Source organism: Girardinichthys multiradiatus, chromosome 21 (genome assembly GCF_021462225.1).
Source record: "Girardinichthys multiradiatus isolate DD_20200921_A chromosome 21, DD_fGirMul_XY1, whole genome shotgun sequence".
NCBI lineage: Eukaryota > Metazoa > Chordata > Actinopteri > Cyprinodontiformes > Goodeidae > Girardinichthys > Girardinichthys multiradiatus.
In genome coordinates this window covers 10,983,248-11,005,150 of record NC_061813.1, presented here as the reverse complement: position 1 = coordinate 11,005,150, position 21,903 = coordinate 10,983,248, and the positions used below count along the sequence as shown (strand labels likewise).

The 21,903-nt window shown below is 38.8% G+C and overlaps 1 protein-coding gene across 1 annotated transcript in view; it reads left to right on the top strand.

The window, feature by feature from the left end:
- The window catches only part of LOC124858061 (partitioning defective 3 homolog), a 479,264-nt gene that overhangs the window by 315,329 nt on the left and 142,032 nt on the right, over positions 1-21,903 (top strand). Inside the window, exon 19 of the mRNA XM_047349799.1 lies at positions 5,749-5,959. Coding sequence (XP_047205755.1) covers positions 5,749-5,959 — 211 coding nt within the window. The remainder of the gene's footprint in view (positions 1-5,748; positions 5,960-21,903) is intronic.

Below are 21,903 nucleotides of genomic sequence, written 5' to 3'. Positions count from 1 at the left end.
GGGAGGTGTTGGATTACAATATTTAGATTGTTATCTGCAACTCAGCATCATTAAGCATTGGAAGGAACATTAGCACTACTTCTAATCTCATTTATTTAAATAGGCAGATACAATTCACAGCTGCTGCTCACTGTCATTGTTCTCAAGTGGATGAAAAGCAGGCTGCAGACAGAGTGATAAAGTAGATCCCTATCCACAAACTGCATATAAATTTGTGCAGGTCTACAGGTGCATCTCAGTAAATGGGCCAACCGAAAACTACATGTACTTTACAGTATCTGCATTCAATGATTGTTTAGGCCTCTTTTTGCATGACACAGCGTGGCATGGAGGCGCTGTGGTGTTAATGAAGCCCAGGTTGTTTGAACAGTAACTTTTGGCTTGTCTGCATTGTTGGGTCTGTGGTGTTACATCTTCCTCATGATTATACCCCATAGATTCTCTATGGAGTTTAGGTCACACCAGTTTGCTGGCCAATGAAACAGAGTTATATCATGGTCATTAAGATTGGTATTAATACTTTGGCAGTGTAAGGTGGTGCCAGTCCTGCTGGAAATGAAATAAGCATCTCTGTAAAACTTGTCAGCAGTGGGAAGCATCAAGAGCACTACAATTTTCTTGTTAATGAATTTGCTGACTTTGGACTTGATAAAACACAGTAGACCAACACCAGCAGATGGCATGGCTCCCTAAATCATCATTAATTATGGAAACATCACACTGAGCCTCAAACAACTTTAGGACTTTGGTTTCCACATGTAATGGACAATTTGCTTTTATCTGAAAAGAGGAATGTCAAGGTTTGATTTTGAGTCGGACCAAAACGTAGACCAGAGCTTGGGAAGCGCGTGTTGTAAGAAGTCTTCGGAATTTATTTTCAGAGGTATTTTACAAACACATAGCAAATCACTGCAGGTACTACAAGAGTCCAGACCAAAACTTACATAAGAGTTCCTTGCAGGAAAACGTAGCAAAACAGAATCAGGGGTAGTAACGGAGAGGAACCAGCAACACACAATGACACAAAACCAACTAATATACTGAGGGATAACAAAGGGCAGGTAATCAAAGAAAAAGGGAACAGGTGTGACAAAGAGGCAGGGAGGCAGGGAGACTGAAGGGACAGGTGGAACTAATAAACAATAAAGAGAAACATAGACCTAAGCAAAACTATAGACTAAGATAACCAAAAGCAAGAAATCCAGGATAACCAAGAACTAAATGAAACAGAAACTGGAGGGAACAGAAGAACAACAACCTAAGGCCTAAACAAAATAGAAACCATAAGGTAACCCAGACTATAAAAGTAAACAAACCTAAGTAACACTAAGGGAACAAACTGAGAATGGAAAGGAGGAAACGTGGACTGGAATAAACGTAAACAATAACTAGAGCTTACCTAAAAAGGAAGGCCGAAATTATAGAAACAAAGCTGAGGACTAAATGAGAACTAAACTAAAAGAATCCAAGGAGAATAAAGAACCATAATAATAATAATAATAATAATAATAATAATAAAACCATACAAAGTAATAAGGAAACAACCATAAAGGAAACTTGAGGGAGGAAAACAACAAAACACCAGGAGGTGGTAGAGGGAGCAAAACAAACTAATAAACATGATACAAAAACCAAAATAGAAACCTCAAGACAAAATAAACCATCATAAGAGACAAAAAAACAAAGTCCAAAATGTCACACTGTGACAAGGAAACATTTTAGTTTTAGCCCATGTCTAAATTTGTGTGTGTTGGTTCATAAACCTCTGCCTCCAGCCTTGGTCCACGCCTTATGAATCTCCCCCAAACTTTTGAGTTGGTTTTGCTTCCGAATTCTGTTAAGGCTGTGGTTATCCCTGTTTCTTGAGCACCTTTTCTACCACTCTTTTTTTCTTCTACTCAACTTTCCATTAATATGCTTGGGAACAACACTTGACTGAAGAGTCAGCTTCTGTAGGACTGCCCTTTTGCGGCTTGTTTTTTTGTAGAGTGTGTCAATGTGGTCAACCAGTGCAGGATCATCTGTGATTATATAGGCCACAACTTGACCATAATATAACAGTTTTGTATTAAAAATCCCCATTTGTTAGTCTGTAATATTCAAATTTCAAATGGAATTTCAGATTTGTATTGCTGTACGCAATAATCATTGAGCCTGTCAGAAAAACAATAGATGAACAAGGTAATTCTGTTTATAATACAATTATATCATTTATGAATTTCACCTTTTCAGACAAATTAGTGAAATTAATAAGTTTTCTTTGATATTCTAATTGTGTAAGATGCACCTTTACAAACAGAACAGAGAGGCCATGTGCAGAAATGAGCTGCATAATTGAGCAGATTTAAGATGCTAATCTGCTTTCTGTTCTTGCCATGCAATGCTTTGTGTTAATATTCTATTTCAGTAGTTTCCTTTGAGGTGGCAGCTGAAACAAAAAGCAGATAGCTCCACTGATCACAAGAGAGAGCAAAACCCGATCATCCCTAAAATCTGATTCCAACTACTCTCCAAATCCTTAGGCTGCTAAATTTCTTTGTCTTGCCTCCCTCTTCTTTTCTCATGATGAGCACTTTTCTCTCTTATATCAGAGGCAGAAGTTGAACAATGACATGCATGACTGTAATACATTGTAATCTAAGGGACATCTACTTCATACCTCAGAGCAAAAGATGGAGCATTGACAGGCGCTGTGCCAAGCTTAGCACACATCATATTTGCAATTATGATCCCCAGAAGCCTTCTTCAAGATTATTTAAATGTTTAATTAGTGATGGATTAATTACATTTCTACATTGATTCTGATTAGATGAGATGAAAACTTTGGGTTTAATCAACCTTGCAGCACCTTAGGAGTTTGGTTTGAGTTTGATGTCGGGTTTAAAATTAGTTCAGATGTAATTAAAAATCAGATTCGCATGACTATCATTACTGCTTATGCTTGCATGCAGTCGGATCTCTTTTTATATATAAAAAGTGGCAGAAGAAGGGAAGTTTTTCTGTGATCTATGTGAAATACACACAATTGAAATAACTTCAGGCTCTCAGCTAATCTGTTCTAGTTAACACTACTCTCAGTGGGTGTGCAATGTAAATATATTCTGCTGTAATGAGGCAAATGAATTCAGTGTGTTTTGTTCAGAGCTGCTATACCTTTTGGGACAGTTTTTTATGGTTCCTCTGATGTTTGGCAAAAGAAAGAAGTGTTGCAGTACAACTGATAAAAAGAAATAAATAAAATTGGTTCTGTCTGCTGATTGCAAATGCAGCTTCATTGATCAAGAGAGAGTCAACTAAAAGGTAAAGTTCATTTACTTACACTTTCTTTAGCTGCCTTGGTTTGCTTAAAAGTAGTTTTTATTATATGTGCAGTGCTTTTTTCACTTACATTTTTTATTTATCAACTAATAAATTATTAGACAAAGATAACATAAGTAAATGCAAACTGTCTTTTTAAAAAAATCTGATAATTTCTTAAGGAAAAATTTGTCCAAACAAACGTGTCCCCTAAACCTAATAACTGGTTCTGTCATGCTTGGTGACACCAACTGCCACAGCGTTTTTATAACTGGCAATGAGTATTTTACATCACTGAGGAGGAATTTAGCCCACTCTTCTTTATGGAATTGTTCTAATTCAGCTACATTGTAGGGTTTTCGATCATGGGCAGCATGTCATTGCACAGATTTTCCATTGGAGTTATGTCCAGGCTTTGACTAGTTCACTCCAAAACCATTCATTTAGGTTTTTATAGGTTTTTAGAGGTGGACTTGCTGATATGTTTCAGATAATTTTCTTGCTACATAGCCCAAATGTTAATGTTCTCCTTCAAGATTTTCTGTTTGAGAGCAGAACTCTTGGCTCATAAATCTACAGCAAGTCTGCCATGTCCTGAAGCAGCAACGTAGCCCTAGACCAGCTCACTACATTACAATATTTCCCCTTTTCAAATGGCTTTACATAGGCCAGCTCCACTCCACTAAGCCTGTTTTGCGAGTGTTTCCATTGCTGGTTTTTCCATCCTGATACCTGCTTTCGTGGTCTCTGCTCAGGTGCAGGTACGATCGGGGCTGAGTAGAGACTACATGTGATGCGAATAAACCACTGATCACTGATTGTACATGGGACGAGGAGAAATTAGATTTTCGCAGAGGTTGTGCAGGAAAAAGTTAATGCAGTTCAAGAGCAACAACATTAATATTCAGATCCACAATGGCCAGAGCGTCTCAAACCGAACTATACCTTGACTTTTTTCAAATGATAAACCATGCCTGAAGGCTGAAAGAAAAGAGAAAGGTCACCATGTATTTATTCACATCTTAAATCACCTCATCACAAATAAAACAAGCTGTTCAGACACATGAATATTCCCCCAAAACACACACAACAATACCACCATTAATCAACATGTTTATTTCGGAAATTTATTGGTGGTTTTAAAGTGAACCAGCGTGTGCAGGAGGAGGTAGTGGGCAAAGAGCAGCTGCCCCGTAATTAGACTGCCTGCATCAGATCAAATGGGAGGAAGACCACGCTCGAATATGTTCTGGTTGGACTGTGTTCCAGATAATTTTCACAGTAGACTCTTTTACACATGAAGAAAACATATGTTAGAAATTCTTGCAAATACAATAATACAAAAATACAAACATTATTTGTATTTCATTTATTTATGTTCTTATTTTCTAATTAGTTATTAATTAATATTTACAGTTTCACACAGATTACTTTAATGTGACAATATCACACTAACATTAACCTCTTATGTTGCACACCGCACTACACTGACGACTTAAGGCGAGACTTCAAGCCATAACTCCATCCCTCAGTGAGTCAATGGAAACACAACAGGTTCTATGCAGAGTAGAGCGAGACCTAGTAGAGAATTACCATATGGACCTGGAACCCTCAGTGAAAAGGGGCATAAGTCTGACTGTGGTGGTAGTGTACCTCATGATTTTACTATGATTTTGTTTTTCGGAAATGCTGTTGGTTTTATGGCACATGTAACAGGATCCACACACTCCAAAGCGTTTCACCTTTGTCTCAACAGTCCAGTGAATACTTTAAGGTTTTTGGGTAAAAATGAGAAGAGCCTCTGTTTTATTTTTGGTCAGCTGTGATTTTAGCCTTGGAACTCTACCATGGATGTTGTTTTTGCTCAGTCTCTTTCTTATATTTGCATCACGACCACCGACCCGGACTGATAAAGGGATGTTTGCAGTACCTTAGCTGTTGTTCTGAGTTCATTTGTGAGCTCCTAGATGAGTTAGGTTGGGTTAGGTTAGACAGATATCTCATCTGTTCTTGAACTTCTTTAAATCTAGACATCATTTATTTGCTTTTTTTGTCTTTCAACCTGCTTCACGTTGTCAGACAAGTTCTCTTTAAGCAATTTCCTGATTTCACCAGTCTGGCAGTAATAAGGCCTTGGTGTGGCTGGTGATACTGAACTTAGATTTCCAAAATATATGGTTAATCAGATTTATTCCATGGCTTAACTAAGGTAACTACGACTTTTATTTCTTTACATAGTTGATTTGGGAAGCTTGTTTCACCTAGTAAATTAAATCATTAACTATATTTTGCATTTACTCAGGCTAACTTTATCTGACAGAAAAAAAATTATGATCTGACTTATGTACATGTGAGAGAAAAGCAAATACAGAACAAAACCTCTAAGTGGTCAAATTCTTTTTCAAAGCACTGTATATTTAACACTCCATCTGACTTACCTTGTCCTTCCAGTGGATGAAGACAAAGAGGAGAGCTCCCGATCAGGCCACGAGTCGATGTCCACCAGCGGCGATCTCAGTCTAGCAGGCGGGCTGGTTGATGACAAACAGAAATATGGTGCCATGGGTGGGCTGAAGGAAATCAAGAAAGTGGAAAAGGAGAATGACAAGGACAAGAACAAACCAAAGAAGGGTGTGCTGAAAGGCCTGGGTGAGATGTTCAGGTAAGAACAACAGAGAGTTGAGCTTGTACTCCTGCACAACACTCCACACCCCCATTTGTGTTGCCATGAGCACCAATCACTCCCTGCTTTATTTAATTCCACTCAACAAGTTAACCAGTGGATCATACAGACTCGGAATACATTGTCTGGATGTTGCCAGCGCTAATCAGGGAACCTTTTCCTTGAACCCTGTGAGGTGGTGGAGTGAGGAGGGGTGGTTATCGACCTCAAGGGCCTTTGGCACTTTAGAGCCAGATTATTTTTAATAAGGGCAACATGTTTTATTCATAATCTTATGTGCATGGGCTTCTATCCACATCACTCAGCATTTGTTAACCAGCAGACAATGTTCAGAGCCCATTCGAGTGCAAATGGAAAGAGGCCGGAATGTGGCTTAGGGAATTCAAGACCTTTGGAGATGTTAAAATGTAATCTGAATCAGTTAGTATTGTTGCTTCTGCCTGTTTCTAACAGCTTCTATTTCAACATGAAGTTGCAAGATTTCAGCAAAAGAATATTTTTTTTATTCTTCTCTCTGAATCTTTTTGCCATTGTTAAGCCACAGATAAATCTTTATATGCAAGAGATCTAATAGCAGGGATTCATTCTGACTCACCCAAAAGTCACACTTCTGGTTTCCACTGGTGTCTTTGGCAAATTTTAATTACACATCTACCATGTAACTGTTCACATTTTTGCCTTTACAACCCCAATCATCAACATATTTTATAACAATTTCAATAAGGAAATCAACTAGAAGTGGAAGGAAAATGATATAAGACAAAACATTAAGAACTATTTCTTATTTACAGTGTCAGCCTAAAAGTGCTAAAACACCTAAAATGGAAAAATGGGGAGAGGGTAATAAACATTTACAAACATGCAACAAACAATGCCTGCATTCAACAAAACAATTACATGACTCCTTAAAAAGGTCCTTTAGTCTGTGTTTAAAAGCAGATAATAAAATCAAAGGATGGACCTCTGATGCACACCTTTGGAGAGACAAAAAGTCTGAGGATATTCACAGTCTATAATCACTTGTTTTGCTCTGTTTGAGAGGTAGTGAGACAACCATGTCCATAACTGATTGGAAACCCCAGTGCTGCTAAGCCTGGAACGGTTTACAGAATTAAAAGCCTTTGCTAAATCAATTATTATTGCAGCACAGTGATTTTGAAGTCCAGAGCAGAGGTTATATCATTTTCAACTTTGAGAACTGCTGTAATGCACCCATGAACAGAACAGAAAGCAGACTGTGTAGGAGATAACAAATTGTTGGACTCAAGATAAAAAAAAAATGAACTGTTTATTAAAAAGTTTCTCCAGAACCTTAAATGCATATGGTAATATTGAGAACAGACTGTAGTTCATGTCAGAGCGATGACCACCTTTTAAAAGGTTGCAGATTTCCAGTGAGTCAGTCACAGATAGTTGTCATTGTGGTGGATTTGTCTACCTGAGTTGTGGATCTCTGCAGCTGCTGTAGAGTTGCCATGAGCCTCTTACCCGCATTACATTGTTGACATCTAGCCAGTTGGTTCTGGTGGATTTCATTGAAGCATATCAGAGCCGAATAAAAATGCACTCCACTCTTCTTAGATTTGTATTGTTAAAAAATAGTTTAAATCTGTGAATTATTTTCCAGTAAAGATTGCAGTTGGAATAAGACAAAATATGAACATTTCAAGGAAAATACTTTTACAAGGCACTGTACTTGCAAGTTCTCTGATCATTGTCATTGTATTCTTCCAGTCTTTAAATAAGCTCCCCACGTTTCAATTCAATTCAATTCAATTCAAAGATACTTTATTGATCCCCGAGGGGAAATTAGAATTCCAGTACAACCCATCCAAACATACATCATGACACAAGACAAGGGGGGGACGGGTCACCGAGGCTTTGCTGCCCACTCACAGGCGCTGCCCTTCTATACAAATGACAATAATAAATTTGATCAATGGCGTTAAATCATAGACTAAATATGTATCAACAGAGAAGCATGCACAGACTTGTACTTGAAAACACGTACTGCAGGTATCAATTCAGCATTCCTGTCACATGAAAAATTTGCAATGGAGTCACATAAATTATTTTGGTTCTCAATTTAAATATGGCATAAATTTAACGGTGAAGGCGCTTCATACTGCTATCATGCTGTAAGTTGTTTTTATGTGGATTACCTTAATAGGATTAGTTAGCATATCACTCAGAAAGGCACATAACTATGAACAATAGATGACAACCGTGTTTCCAGGTCACCACTGACAGATGGGGGGGCTTGTTTAGTTTGAATGATGTTGGTTTCACACATTTCATGTTTTTTTTTTTTTTTGCTCAGTTGTCATTGTATGCTTTGGCAGTGATATGTAAGTCACACACTCTTATAATTCTGCTGCACACCAGGCATACGCAAAAACACGCAGGCATACAGATTATATAGCAACACACGCAAGTAACTGTGCAGAACATTTGAATAGAGGTAGCAATTTGAACCAAAGGTTTGACACTCTGACATGCAATCAGTGCTGTGGGCAAAGCTTAAATCTTTCTGAGTAGCTGAGTGCTGCTGGTGATTTTCCCTGTGCATGTGGGCACGGTACATGCCCTTCTTGGCCTCATCATCGTTCTTCATTATCTTTGAGTGCCACAGTCACTTAAGAGTTGGCATGCTGCGGGCCTCTCTGACACTCCCCCTGCTCTGTGCATTTAATGGCAGGCCCTGTGCCTCCTGAATACAAAGATGCAGACCTGTGAACCATCCTGACTTAGTATCAAAGTTTTTTTTTGTCTCTCAACTACTTCAACTCCATGTTGGCACCTCATAGTTCAACTTAAATGCTATGAAATACCTTACAACATCTTAATATTATCTCTCCGTTTTTTTTCTCAGATTCCACTTGACAGTTTTTGAAACTTAACAACGGCAAAGAACTAAGGTGAAAATAAATGCATCTCACTGGATGCAACAACAAACACCAAGTGCTGTGAAATGCCTAGCAGTCAAAAGGGAGGATAGAGAATGAAAGTGTCATATCTGTCTTTTGTGTGTCTTCCTTTTAGCAATTCCAGCAAAAGTTACATTTGATATCAGGGAGGAAAAGTTTTAGTGTTTAGTGTTCATGACAAAGGCTTTAGCTGACAGGAGAGGAACACTCCTTCAAGGCTTGCACTTAGATGGAATTTATATCAGTAATTTTTACATTCGAGTGTCTCAGCATTACATCAAAACATCAAAAAGACACCCTGATTAGGTTAATCCTTTGTACTGCTCGCCTCCATGGTTTTCATCAGCATGAAATGGACAGCCCAGTACTCATTCTTTTTTGCATTTCTCCCAGATGCATGTCTTACAGACACATTCTACCTCTTAGGATTTTCAAGGAGTTTACCGCACACTGCAGTTTGAGCTCATTTGCATGCAGGCCTTTGGATCGTCTGATGAACGTGTTGTGTACGCCCACCTAATGGACAGGCTGATTGGGAGTGCATTAACATCAGTGCCAAGAGAAGGGAGGGCCACCTATTATAGAGGAGACAGAGGAGGAATGCAAAAGGATTGGTTTAGAGGTATTTACAGTGAGTGTAAGAATGACTGAAAATGTGGGTGAACGAAAGTGAGCCGACTGACTAAAGCTGTACCCAATCTTCTGCAGTACATAGCACTGTCATACTGCATTCTGGATTTCTACCTTACACTTGCATCTCAATAAATTACATTATCATCAAAAAGGTAGTTTTTGAAGTAGTTCAGTTCAAAATGTGAAATTCATATGTTACATTGATTACACACAGAGTGAGATATTTTAAACATTTTTGTCCCAGAAACATTTTTCCTATTTTTCTTACATTACAACCTCAAACTTCTCTGAATGTGTAATTTCAAATGGTAGACCAACGCAACCAGTGCATAGTTGTTGCACATTTACAGACTTACATATAAATCTTTGTAAAAATAAATCTTTGTAAAAATATCTCAAGCTCAGTCAGATTAAACAGTGAGAATCTGTGAACATCAACTTTCATATCTTGCCTCAGATTTAAATTCAAGTTTGAACTTTAACTGGGCCATTTTAACACATGAAAATGCTTAAATTCAAACTATTCCATTACAGTTTTGGCTCTATGTTCAGGGTTTTTGTCTAGCGGATCTCAGCCCCGGTTTTAAGCCTTTTGCAGCCTCTAACATATATTCCTCCAGGATTGCCATGTACTTAGCTCTTTTGATCTTTCCATCAATTGTGACCAACTTATTTGCCACGGATGAAAAGCATTCCCACAGCATGACGCGGCCATCATCGTGTTTCACTGTGTGATAGCTCAGGATAATGTATCAATGTTAGCTTTCCACCACACTGATAATTTATGTCTTCTCAAATAAACATGTGAGGCTTTCATGTGAAAGCTGTTTAACAGAACATTTACATTGGGAATAAATTAACCAGGTAGACTTAGGTGACTTCTGAGGGCAAATGGTCACACTGGATTTTATTTAGGGTATCAGAATAAATAAGGGCAAAATACAAATGCCGTACATCTGTTTGTAAAAAATGGAAACACTTATATCGTTTTCCTTTCACGTCACAATCATGTTGTACTTTGTGTTTGTCTATTGCATATAATCTCAATAAAATCGATTATACTTTGTGGTAGTAACAGTTTAAGGGGCCGTGCCACCCAGTAAATAATGGTCTATAAGCTTATGAATGGGCAGACCTCTGCATGTAGTCATGTAGAAGATAATAACAGCCCTGGGCAGCTATGCATCAATGTTATTCTAAGAATGCGTGTTACATGCATGTGACACAGTCTCCATCTCAGCATCCATTAGGATATAGGGGCCGCATGGTGACACATCATACCCTTAACCGCTATACTTTATTATTTATGTCGTTTCTAGTGGATGGCAAGTGATCATTACCTTTCAGTCCTTTCCATGTTCGAAGCTTTGCCAAGGGCTGTGTTAGCATGCTTGCAGACAATGATGTCAGTAAAACTCTCTTCAGCAGGCCTAATGGGGTGTTTTTTATCTGCACTGTGACTCACTGACCTCCTGAATCAAAGCCCAATTTCCATCAGTTGATGTGGCAGTATGTCATGTATATGCATATATACTGTACATATTTATATACATGTGTACAGATATAAACATATATATATATATATATATGTACACACGCATGTGTATACATGTGGGGCAAGGAACAAAATGAATAAAACAACCATGATGTCATTTAGGGAGCTTTCGCTAAGAGGGTTTGATTCTACTGAACACCTTGTTGCAGGTCCTAAAATATCCTGTATAGAGGGGTTTTAGTTGAGCTCATACTGCCGATAAAATTGCTTTTTCTTATAAATATGTATATGTTAAATGAAAGAATGATCCAGAATGCAATTTCATGGGCAATGTGGCAGATCACCGTAAATCCTGATTTTAATGAAGTACAGGAGTATCTTACAAACCTGTCTGTTGTGTAGGCTAAATAGTGCTAATAGTTAGACTGTACTATGTATGATCAAAACCTTTCTTTGAGGCTGATCCCTTGCACTTTCCTCCTTGTCTGTGTATCCCAGAATCTGTTGGCACTTTTTCATTTTAGCAGGGGGACAACCCTAACCAAACACTATGATGCTGTTGGAAAGAAACCTTGTATCTCCAAAACTTTTCAACAAAAGAACAACCCATCCTGCTTCAAAATTCAGATTCACATGGTTTAGTCAGAGTCACATGCAGTTCTTCATACTTTTCACTGGACATTTATCAGTGGAACCATAGAGAGATTTATTGGTCAATAGAGTTAATTCTCACAGGAAGGCAAAAAGGACAAAATGGGGATACAAGGCTTCTGCCCAACCATAATAATAACCTTTATTTCTTAAAGTTGTAAAATGAGACATGCATTTTATCAAAACAGGTTCTCACAAAGATAGTACTACATAGATAATTGTACTGATAGTTTGGTACACACACAGAAAACCAAATCATGTCGCTCCGTGGAAATATTACACTTGTTTTCTGCATGAATTTCTAAGGTACATCTTAAATGTGTCTCTGTTTACAGCAGCTCTTTACTTGCACACTTCATGTTTGCATACATTGGTAAAAATACTATGGGTTTGAATTGAAGGTAGGACTTCTTTTATAGTTTGTTGAAGACATTTTACCTTTCATCTGAAAAGCTTTGATTCCAAAGTTAGATATAGAGGTGGGGGCTTATAAGATGCGGTGAACAGTTTTTATAGCACTTCAAACCATTTTCCATATTAGCAAATATAGACAGATTTTCTCCCTTCACATAAGAAAATGGCAAGTCCAAAGTTTTGAGAATTTGCATAGTTTTTTCTCTATTATTGTGCACAAAAACAGTATCTTTACATATCTAGGAGCCAAAGTGATAAGCCTAGTAGTGAGCAAAAGAGTGAAAAGGAAGCCCAATCTGCCAATTCAAATCTATGCATATACATTAAAAGGGACTTGACTGATTGTAAACAAATTTTGTGGTTGAGAATAGAGGTAAGGAACATTGATATATTCTTATTAAATGTGTTTTTCCCTCTGGGATGGTTTGGCATTCATCTGCTTCTCTTTGTACCTTATGTAAAATGTTATGCATGTACACAGTTACCATCCTATGTGTAATTCTTATATATATTTATGAAGATTAGATTTGCAAGCATGCAAACCATTATTATGCATTCAAACATTTAGTATTTAATTCATTTTTTTCTTTTCTACATCACCACAGTAAAAAGCAGACAGGAAGGTGAAACCAGCGAAAATGCAAAGAAGGGTTGAGTAGGGAAATGGGTACCACAGAGAGATGGGAACAATAGGATGGAAGGAGAGAGGGAGCGTGTGCACTGGAGTGAACTGGGGCACCGAGGGAGAATGGAAACCAAGGATGAAAAGGAAAGGGAGAGGAGGAATGAGAGAAGAGGGAAGCCTTAACAGTCAAACCATCATGCCACTGTCTGCCTGCAGGAAGGTTTGGGGATGTCTGGCGGTTTTATACATCTTAATGTCGGATGTTCGTGAGCAGTTACAAGGTGCATGTAGATTTGCATGTCTGCTTGCGTGTAATGCCTGTTTGTGTATGTAAAAATGAAAAGATTGTTTTAATAGGGCCTGGCATCAACTTCACCCTTTCTCCCCTGTGTATTCTCACCCATGCAGACAAACACGCACAACCACCCTCCACTCACCCTCCATCCCTCCCACCCCCTTACTACCCTCCCCACCAATCTGATAAGTGGCATGCCTCATGCAGAGCCATCAGCCAACATTGGAGCTTAGTGTGACAGTTGTGAGCTCCCTCCCCTTTCCTCGCCCTCCTACCCTGCATTACCTCGGGGGACCTCGTCTGCCTGCTCCTCCACACAAAATGCAGGCCCACTCAAAGCTGTGCAGAGATGCGGGAGGGCAGGGTGTTGTGTGGAAAGCTGGAGAGAAGGGATGCTTTCTATCCTTCAGCCCCTATTATTCTTACGCAGTGAAGGAGCACGCCTGAAGTGCTGGGGATTGTGCAGAGCAGGCGTTAAGTGTGTATTTTTCTATATGCATGAGTATGCCTAGAATATGGATAACATACCCAAAAGAGTGACTTCCTCAAGTGTAGCACGTGAGTAGCTAGATAGCTTCATCCTGCGCAGCCGCATGATTCTTTCTGCTCATCCGTTTGTTAAAAACCGATGATGGAAAAGCTTGGTTCATCATTATTATACTGAATGACACATGTATTAGTTTGGCTTTCTGCACATGCTCTTTCTCAGTTTAACACACAATCCCCTCAGCTTTCAACAACACACGCTTGCATGCTCGCATATTGTAATATTGTGCCACATTTGATTTGAAGACAGCAATTAGACGCCTCCACATCAGAGCACTGACATCTGCTGAATGTAATCTGAGAGAAAATGATAATTGTTCTGCTTTTTTTTTCTGCCTCACTTATCAGAATGTCTGGGCTGAGGTATTAAAGGCGAGCATGAAGCATCAGCATCAAGCTGAAGCATCTGTGAAGCAATAAGTGTCATGTGGAGTTATCTGAACAATTGAGTCATTATATAAAAAGTAATAAAACACATTTTGAATGTGGATGGTGAAGCAAGCATAAACATTAACACAGCTGAATGTTGCTGCTGTATCAGATCTTTAACTTGTCTTTGGATAAGAATAAAGTAAACTGAGCAAATTAGCTTCCTTTTGCCATGGATATCCAGTGATATGTAAAATTAATTACAACCCTTGACCTTTTTCCCTTTTTGTCGCAGTACAACCACAAACCTCAACATATTTAATATGGATTTTAAAAGTCAGACGATAACAAAGTAGTGCACATAATGAAGGTTTTCTTTTCTTTTTTTTTTCAAATAAACATCAATAAATAGTGACACGCTCTTGTGCTCAGTCCGAATTTACTCTGATACCCCCAAATGAAATCTAGGTCAACCAAATGCCTTCAGAAGTTACCTAAATTATAAACAGATAATAATAATTCATTTAATTTCAAGGTGCCTTTCTAGATACTCAAGGATACCGTACAAAGACAATCAATTAAAAACAAGCAATATAAGCAAAACAAACAAGGAAACTTAACAATGCAGTAGAAATAAAATTGAAAGAATTTAAAGAAATTGATGCAGGGGTCGTGTTAACCAAATATTTTCAGTTTTTGACAGATTTTTTTAAAAAGGTGACAAAAAAATCTAAAGGCCATCTGTCATTTTGACTGATTGCAATTCACACCCCTGACCACATGGTGGCAAGTTACCACATTAATGAACTTTTCTCTCACTTGATGTAGGCCTCGTTGACTTCACTCTGAAAAATGTCACGGTAGCTGAGTGTCCTAAGTTTCTTCAAAAAGCCCCAAAACAACTATAGTGTTGATAAAAAAGATGAAAAAAGAGGGACTAATGCAGTGGAAGATGAAGAATGAACAAGTAATCAGCCCTCTGCAAGCGGCAGCAAGGAGGTTAGGCGGAGGTACAGAGTCTAGCGCAGCCTCTGAATAGGTGTTAAATTAAATAAGCAATTCTGAAAAGGTGTGCCTTAAGTCTGTATTTGAAGGTTGAAAGTGATTGAATGTTATGGATGTCAGGGGGAATTTGTTGCAAAGGTAGAGAGCAGAATGGTTGAAGGCCCTACTCCCCATGGTGCTAAGATGGGCAGGAGCGGCTGTGAGATGGGTGGAGGAAGAGGACCTGAATACATTACATTACAGAGCCTGGTTATGAACTTGAAAGTGAGAAGCAGGATTTTGAAGGAGTTGTAGCTTGTGAATTTTTTTTTTTTTTTTTGGAGAAAATCATACAGGAGTGAATTACAGTAATCAAGACGTAAGTTAACATTACTGACAAGAATGGCAGCTGTTTGGGGAGAGAGATGGATGAAGACGGTTGATGTTTCTGAGGTAATCAAGAAGTAAGCTCTTTACCAAAAGGGACTGTGAGATGAAAGCGTTTTCAATGTTAATGGAAATTTTTTTATTTTGTTTAGTGTAGATTTGGTGGCAATTCGGAGGACTTCAGTTTTATTGCTGTTGATTTCCTGGAGACAATTGGAAAGGGAAGAGGGCAGTAAGATTTTAGATGGTTTAGATGAGATAGAGAGTTATGTGTTACACTTACAGTGTAAGTGTATGCTGTGTTTTCAGAAGATGTGACCAAGGGGAAGGAGGTAGATGATAAAAAAGGGCCTAGTACTGAGCCTTGGGGTACACCTGAGAAAACGGAAGAATGTTAGGAAGAGTAAGGACCAAATTGGATATACTAAGAGTGATTGGACTATGACACAACTAAAACCTGCCAGGTCATAATATATGGACACCCCCCTAAACCAAAATTACCAGGCAAGAAAAGCATTAACCAGGGAATCAGCCAAAAGGCCTAAATGGCTAGTCTGGAGGAGCTGCAGAGATCAAATCTCAGGTTGGAGAATCTGTTGACACATTGATGAATACACCATCACCATGGTGAAACATGGTGGTGGCAGTATCATGCTGTGGGGTGGGGGGGTGATCTAACCCACCATAAAGAAATGAGAGACAGTTCCCTTATGCTGTCCAGCCGGGATTTATCTGCTTTTGGCAACTCAGTGCAAATATGATTGGGCAGCACTGGGCCTCCACCAGACAGCTCTAGAGTAATTAGGTTTGGAATGCTCATGCAGTGCTCCAAGATAGACCTTGAAGCATGGAGAGTAGGGGTGGGGCTGCACTCTATAAGTGTGTGTGTGCATGGGGAGGTTGTATGTGTGAGAACAGAGGTGGTACTGCGTGATGGAGTTAATTGAATCTGAAATCTTGTTGGCCTGAAATGAGATCCAGTGATGTCTCTCATGCTGTGTCTCGTGCAGAGGGCAGCAAACATGACTGAATTCATAAAGTGTCTTATGAAAGAGCCCAAATTAAGTGTAGCAGTACAACTCTTTCATAGTCTACCAGGCCCATAACTGCTAATGGTCCAATCCCAGTGAAATGTCAACCCAAAGACTATCTCATCCTGTTTCTCTCCTCCTTTGTTGTTCCTTTTTGTTCCACTTGAGCTTGTCTCCTCACTTCTTCATTCCCTGTTATTTGTACAATCTTCTCTCCTTTCATTTACTATGGTTTTTTAAGGAATACATCCAGTGTTTCTTAACTTTTTCCTAATCTATTTGATACTTTCTTTTTAGACGTTGAGATACTTTGATGTTATTTCCTACTTTGGGCTGGAGCTCTTTGATAATGTGAGGAAGGCTGCTGAACCTGAAATGTCTCTCCAAGGATAGGCAGGCTGATCTGAAATAATGAGAAAACATAAAAAAAAATACGTACACTGAGAAAGGCACAATTCCATTTTGTTTCTCTAAAACAGAATGAACCATTAATATTCTCTGTAATAAACCATTTTAAACGTCTATGAAGAAAAAACAATAAGCAGAATTAGAAATGCATAGCATGTTTGATATTGCGGAGACAAAGGTGAGAAATGCACATGGGGGAATCTATTTATTTTCTCCTATGTGCTATGCAAATGAAGTGGGCTGCCTGCTACAGTAGGAGTCATTACTAGTCCACTCACTGATCTCCTTGGCTCAGAATGTAATGAAACAGAGGCCTTTGGCTGAAATGACCTTTCCCATTGGTAGAGTTCCCTCATGTGCATACACGTTGACATACAATGTAGATAGTTTGCGGGAGAGACAATCACTGGGAAGGCGAAGAAGAACAAAAGCTAAGAAAATTGCTTTTGAATTGCAAAGATAATATCAATCAACATTGAATTACATTTCTGATTTTCATCAAAGGCAACCAATTAAATCCAAGAACTGGATTCCTCTTGTTCTGTCACCGCCTCAACATGTGCTCAGCATGTTAAGAGAAAATGTCTGTTTTTTCTCTCCAGTCTTTAAGGAGCATGCCAGGGAATGTGAGATTTCTTTTTTGTTACATCAAAATGTCATTCCTTCCTGTGTGTCATGGAGGAATCTTAATTGGACTCTTGCTCTGATACCATACATAAGCCTCCATCCAGTGAAGGTTCTGAGTTTGGGCAGAGGGGTTGAATACATCGTTGAGATGGTAAAAATGATGTACAGCAGCAGAGAAAGACTGGGGGTGGGGATCATCCAGAAATTATTATCAAGGCAAGTTGAGACTATTAGTGAATAGGTGGTTTTCTGGAAGTCATCGGACACTTCACAATTTTGTTGTGGCATACATTGCCTTGCAAAATTATTTATACGCTTTACTATTTTACATTTAGTCCAGGTACGACCACAAACATTGGGAGAACACTAAACAGATCAGGAATATATTATTGACAAAGTTTAAAACAGGTATATGTTATAAAACAATCCCAAGCTTGGAAAATCTCGCTGTTTCCTCTACCCACAGGCAATGTAGGGGATATAGCTAACATTTGCAAGATAGTCCTCTGGTCCAATGAGACCAAAATTAAACTTCTTGGCACACATGCAAAACAATGTCTGTTAGAAAAAGTAGCATTTTACATTGCCCTAAACTAGTGTGGAAGCTGGCCAGAAATTACAGGAAGGTGGATGAAGCTAAATACAGGACAATCCTGGAAGAAAACCTGTTGAAGGCTGCAAAAGGCTTGAGACTTGGGCAGATTCCACCATCAAGCAAAAAATGCTCTAAACATGCAACTAGCTCTACTATGGTATGGTTTAGAGCATAACCATATGTCAGAATAGGCCAGTCAAAGTACAGATCTAAGTCCATTTAAGAATCTGTGGCAAGACTTTACAATTGCACTTGCAATAAGCTTGATTTCACTGAGCTTGAGATATTTTGCATCCCTAAAAGCCTTACAGCTGTAACTGCAGCTAAAAGTTACTCAACAAAATTTTGATTCCGGGGGCCGAATACACATGCACAGCAAACTTTATTAAAATCTTTCTAAGACAATGCATAATTTTCCTTCAGCTTTACTTAAAATACACAAATTTGGGTGTATAACATCATAAAATGTGAAAATGTTTAAGAGAGATTGATTCTTTAGCAATGCACTGCCAATTTACTATCCTAGTGGGTCTAAACAGCTTAGAGGTTTAGAGAAATGTACCATACAAAATGGTTGAATATTTATTTCCACTTTCTTCCAGTGTGATGAAGCAAGTATTTTACCTTTCTTCAAATAGCAATGGCAGATTTAGCATTCGGCAGATATTCCTTTTAGGTTTAGTCATTTGTTTTATCAATTGCACTTTTCATTTGGAGATTTTGTGTGCAGCTTTTTAGCTTAATAAATCTGTCTTCTTAAAGGTATTTTAAGAAGCCTAATTTTGCTTTAGAGGAGAAGTGTCCCTAGTTATTCATTTAACCCTGCATACGATGTGCATTCACTATCTTTAAGATCCTTTGGACTCTTACTTTTACTCATCCACACTTTGTCCACCATCACTTTCCCTCCCTCTCTCTTTTCTTTCCATATATCCTCACACACCGCCCATCCCCTCCTCTTTCACCACTGCCCTGGAGATTCATCACTGCATTGACAGAAAGACCTCTCCCGTCTCCCCCGGAATGCTTGGAGGGATGTATATCATGGATCAGCAGTTCTGCTTTCTCCGTTCTCCAGCGGTTTCACATGCAATGGTTGGGCTGATGTGCGTTCGTGCCTGTGCTTCAGTCTGACTGTTATGAGACAGAGAGCTGGTCTACCCTCTCCCACCCCCGTTCCTTTAGGCAAGCAATTTAAAAATCAGGCCATTGAGTGGCACAAAGCCACTGTCTCTAGACTCATCAAGACTCATCAAGATTGAAAATCATTTCAAACCAACTGCTGAAAACACGAATCAACAAAAGAGATGAGTCCCAACAAACAAAGTTATAATGAGGAAATCTTGTAGAATTATATTAATGAAATGCTCTTTTGTTTACATATCAATGGATATGTTTTGGTTGAGGTAAAAGCAGATCTAATTTAATTACCAAATCAATTAGCAACAATGTTTTGTGTAAGATTCATCTACCTCTGAGACAACTTGCAAAGAAACTATTAACAAGTTGTTTTCTTTTCCAAAAAAAGAATACCACCTAAAAGTGAGAAGCAGACTCTTCTGTTATCTAAGAGATGAATGCTTGTGTTTAAGCCATGTGGCAAAATTCTAGTTGAGGACACAGGCAGCTGTAGTAATTCAAATGGCCCATCAGGAATGCATGGGAGGAGGAAGTTTGATTGCGACAGGACGAGATAGAAGGGATGGAGTTAGGTATTGCCAATCTGATCCAGATGTCAGACATAGGTAGTTTTTAAAGTTGTGGAGATCTGAGGTGAAGTAGAGCGGCGGGGAGGTATTGGTACCAGGTACCTGGGCCTGGTGGTGGATGGCTGTTGCAGGCCGGACTTGGAGGCCACAGTCCTGGAGAATGGGGTGTTCAGCCAGTGTGGTGCTGCTGCTTCACTCTGTATACAGTTGAACTCTCTTTTCTATTTAGGTGACTTGTAAGGCAGTTACAATTAATTTTATTTAGGAGTATCAAACTAAATTAGGGCTGAATACAAATGTACACTACTGATTCTTATTTATAATAACACATTCAAAACCATGTATTGTTTTCCTTCCACTCCAATTATACACTACATTGTGTTAGTGCATCACATAAAACTCTACATTTAAGTTTGTGCTTGTACTGTGACAAATTGTTTTGAAATTAATACTTTTTCAAACAATTTAATAATAAATTGCACACACAAAACCTGCCTTGATACCTGAGCATAAATAGGTTGCCTAAATGTTTCATTGGAGATTGTCCTTCAGAAACTCCACCTCACTGTACTCATATGCTTCAACAAATGGATTTATGAATGCAATCAGACTGTTTGTTTGTGTTGTAATGAGGGGCTTTAATCAGGGGTGTCAGAGATTTAAAACATTTCTTTAAGTGTCTACAAAAACAGCCCTGCCCTCATCGCATATGTATGTACACACACGATGCAATGATTTATGGGAAACATTACAGGCAATAATATTGGGCTGGGCCATATCCTTAGTATCGCTCAGCCTGTTTGAAATATGAAAAAGCTAGGCTCCCCCTTCATCAAGATACAAGCTAGCACACAAAGAAAAATATACATATTTGTCTTTTCTTTAAGTGTAAATAATTAGTAGAGTAAGTAGAAGACTGAGGTAGTCTCTAGCTTGCAAATGCTCAAACTTACAAGTTGCAAACTTTAGACAGACCTCCCCCACATACACACTAATAAACTTGCACTTCTTCAGTTTAACAATCTCTTTGATAGTGATTGCTGTTAGTTTAAAGGCAGAGAACATCCTCAGCTATTCGCGCTGATGTAATTTCAGCCTCAGATGTTGCTGCAGTTCTGTTTATCTCTTTTCTGTCGGGTCTCTGTGGCTAGAAAAAAACATCTCTCAATACGAGCGGATTAACTGGAACGCTAGAATTTTTTTCTTTTCCACCATACCCGCCTCAGCACATGTTTTCACAAATATTACTAAAAAAAGAAACATTGCGGACACCCATAACCATCGGCTGGGATACCACACAATAACAACCCTGCGGCTCAATGTGACGGAGAATTCTCCACACATATTTTGGCCCAGACTATTTTGTCTTTATCTCATCTTCCTTTAGGGATGTTGGATGCGGGTATAAGAAATGTTTATGAAGCTCTGCTTGTCTTTGGTTGCCTAGGCCTGCTAGACAACCTGACCGCCAATGGAATGTAGTTGTTGAACAAGCCATTGGACACACTTGCAAGCATGAAATCAAAAACTGAACAGCTCAGAAAGATTGCTTTTAAAAGAGAAGCTTGAAGATGGAAGATCGAACCAGATGGAAGCAGACCTGACAGAGGGGAACAGAAATAACATGAAGCAATGATAGACATGGCTGAAAAACATTCAAGGCAACAAACAATTTTATAACAGTGAGGTACAGCAACAACAACCATGCACCTGCCAGAAAATCTTCCTTTCTATGTAAACAGGTTGGTCGGAGGAGGGATATTTGTGTAGAAATAGGGCATTTAAATACAATAATGTGAGTTGACACACAATGCACACACCTAAAAAATTTTTCTTTTTCAGTATGCTTTCTATGGTGAAAGACCACATGTAATGTTTCTAAAACTGAGAGACATACAACATTACAGTCTCATTTCTGCTCAGCTGGAAAACCTAAGAGGCATAGAAGTTTGTGGTGAGAATCATTTTTCCTTCAATTCACCCGTGTCGTCGCCCCCTTACTGGGACTCTGATGTCATGAATAAATGTATGTCATGCCTCCACGGTGCATATGACACCGCTTTCCCACCCAGGAAAAACCATTTTGTTTCTCAACCTCATATTTTTTCTCCCTATTGTTTTCACTTTACTGCTGAAAGACTTTAGACAAACTTCCCTCCAAAGCTGGAGCCAATCAACAAGTCCAGCCCACTGCTTCTTTAGAAATCATTTGGTTGAGTTTGCTCAC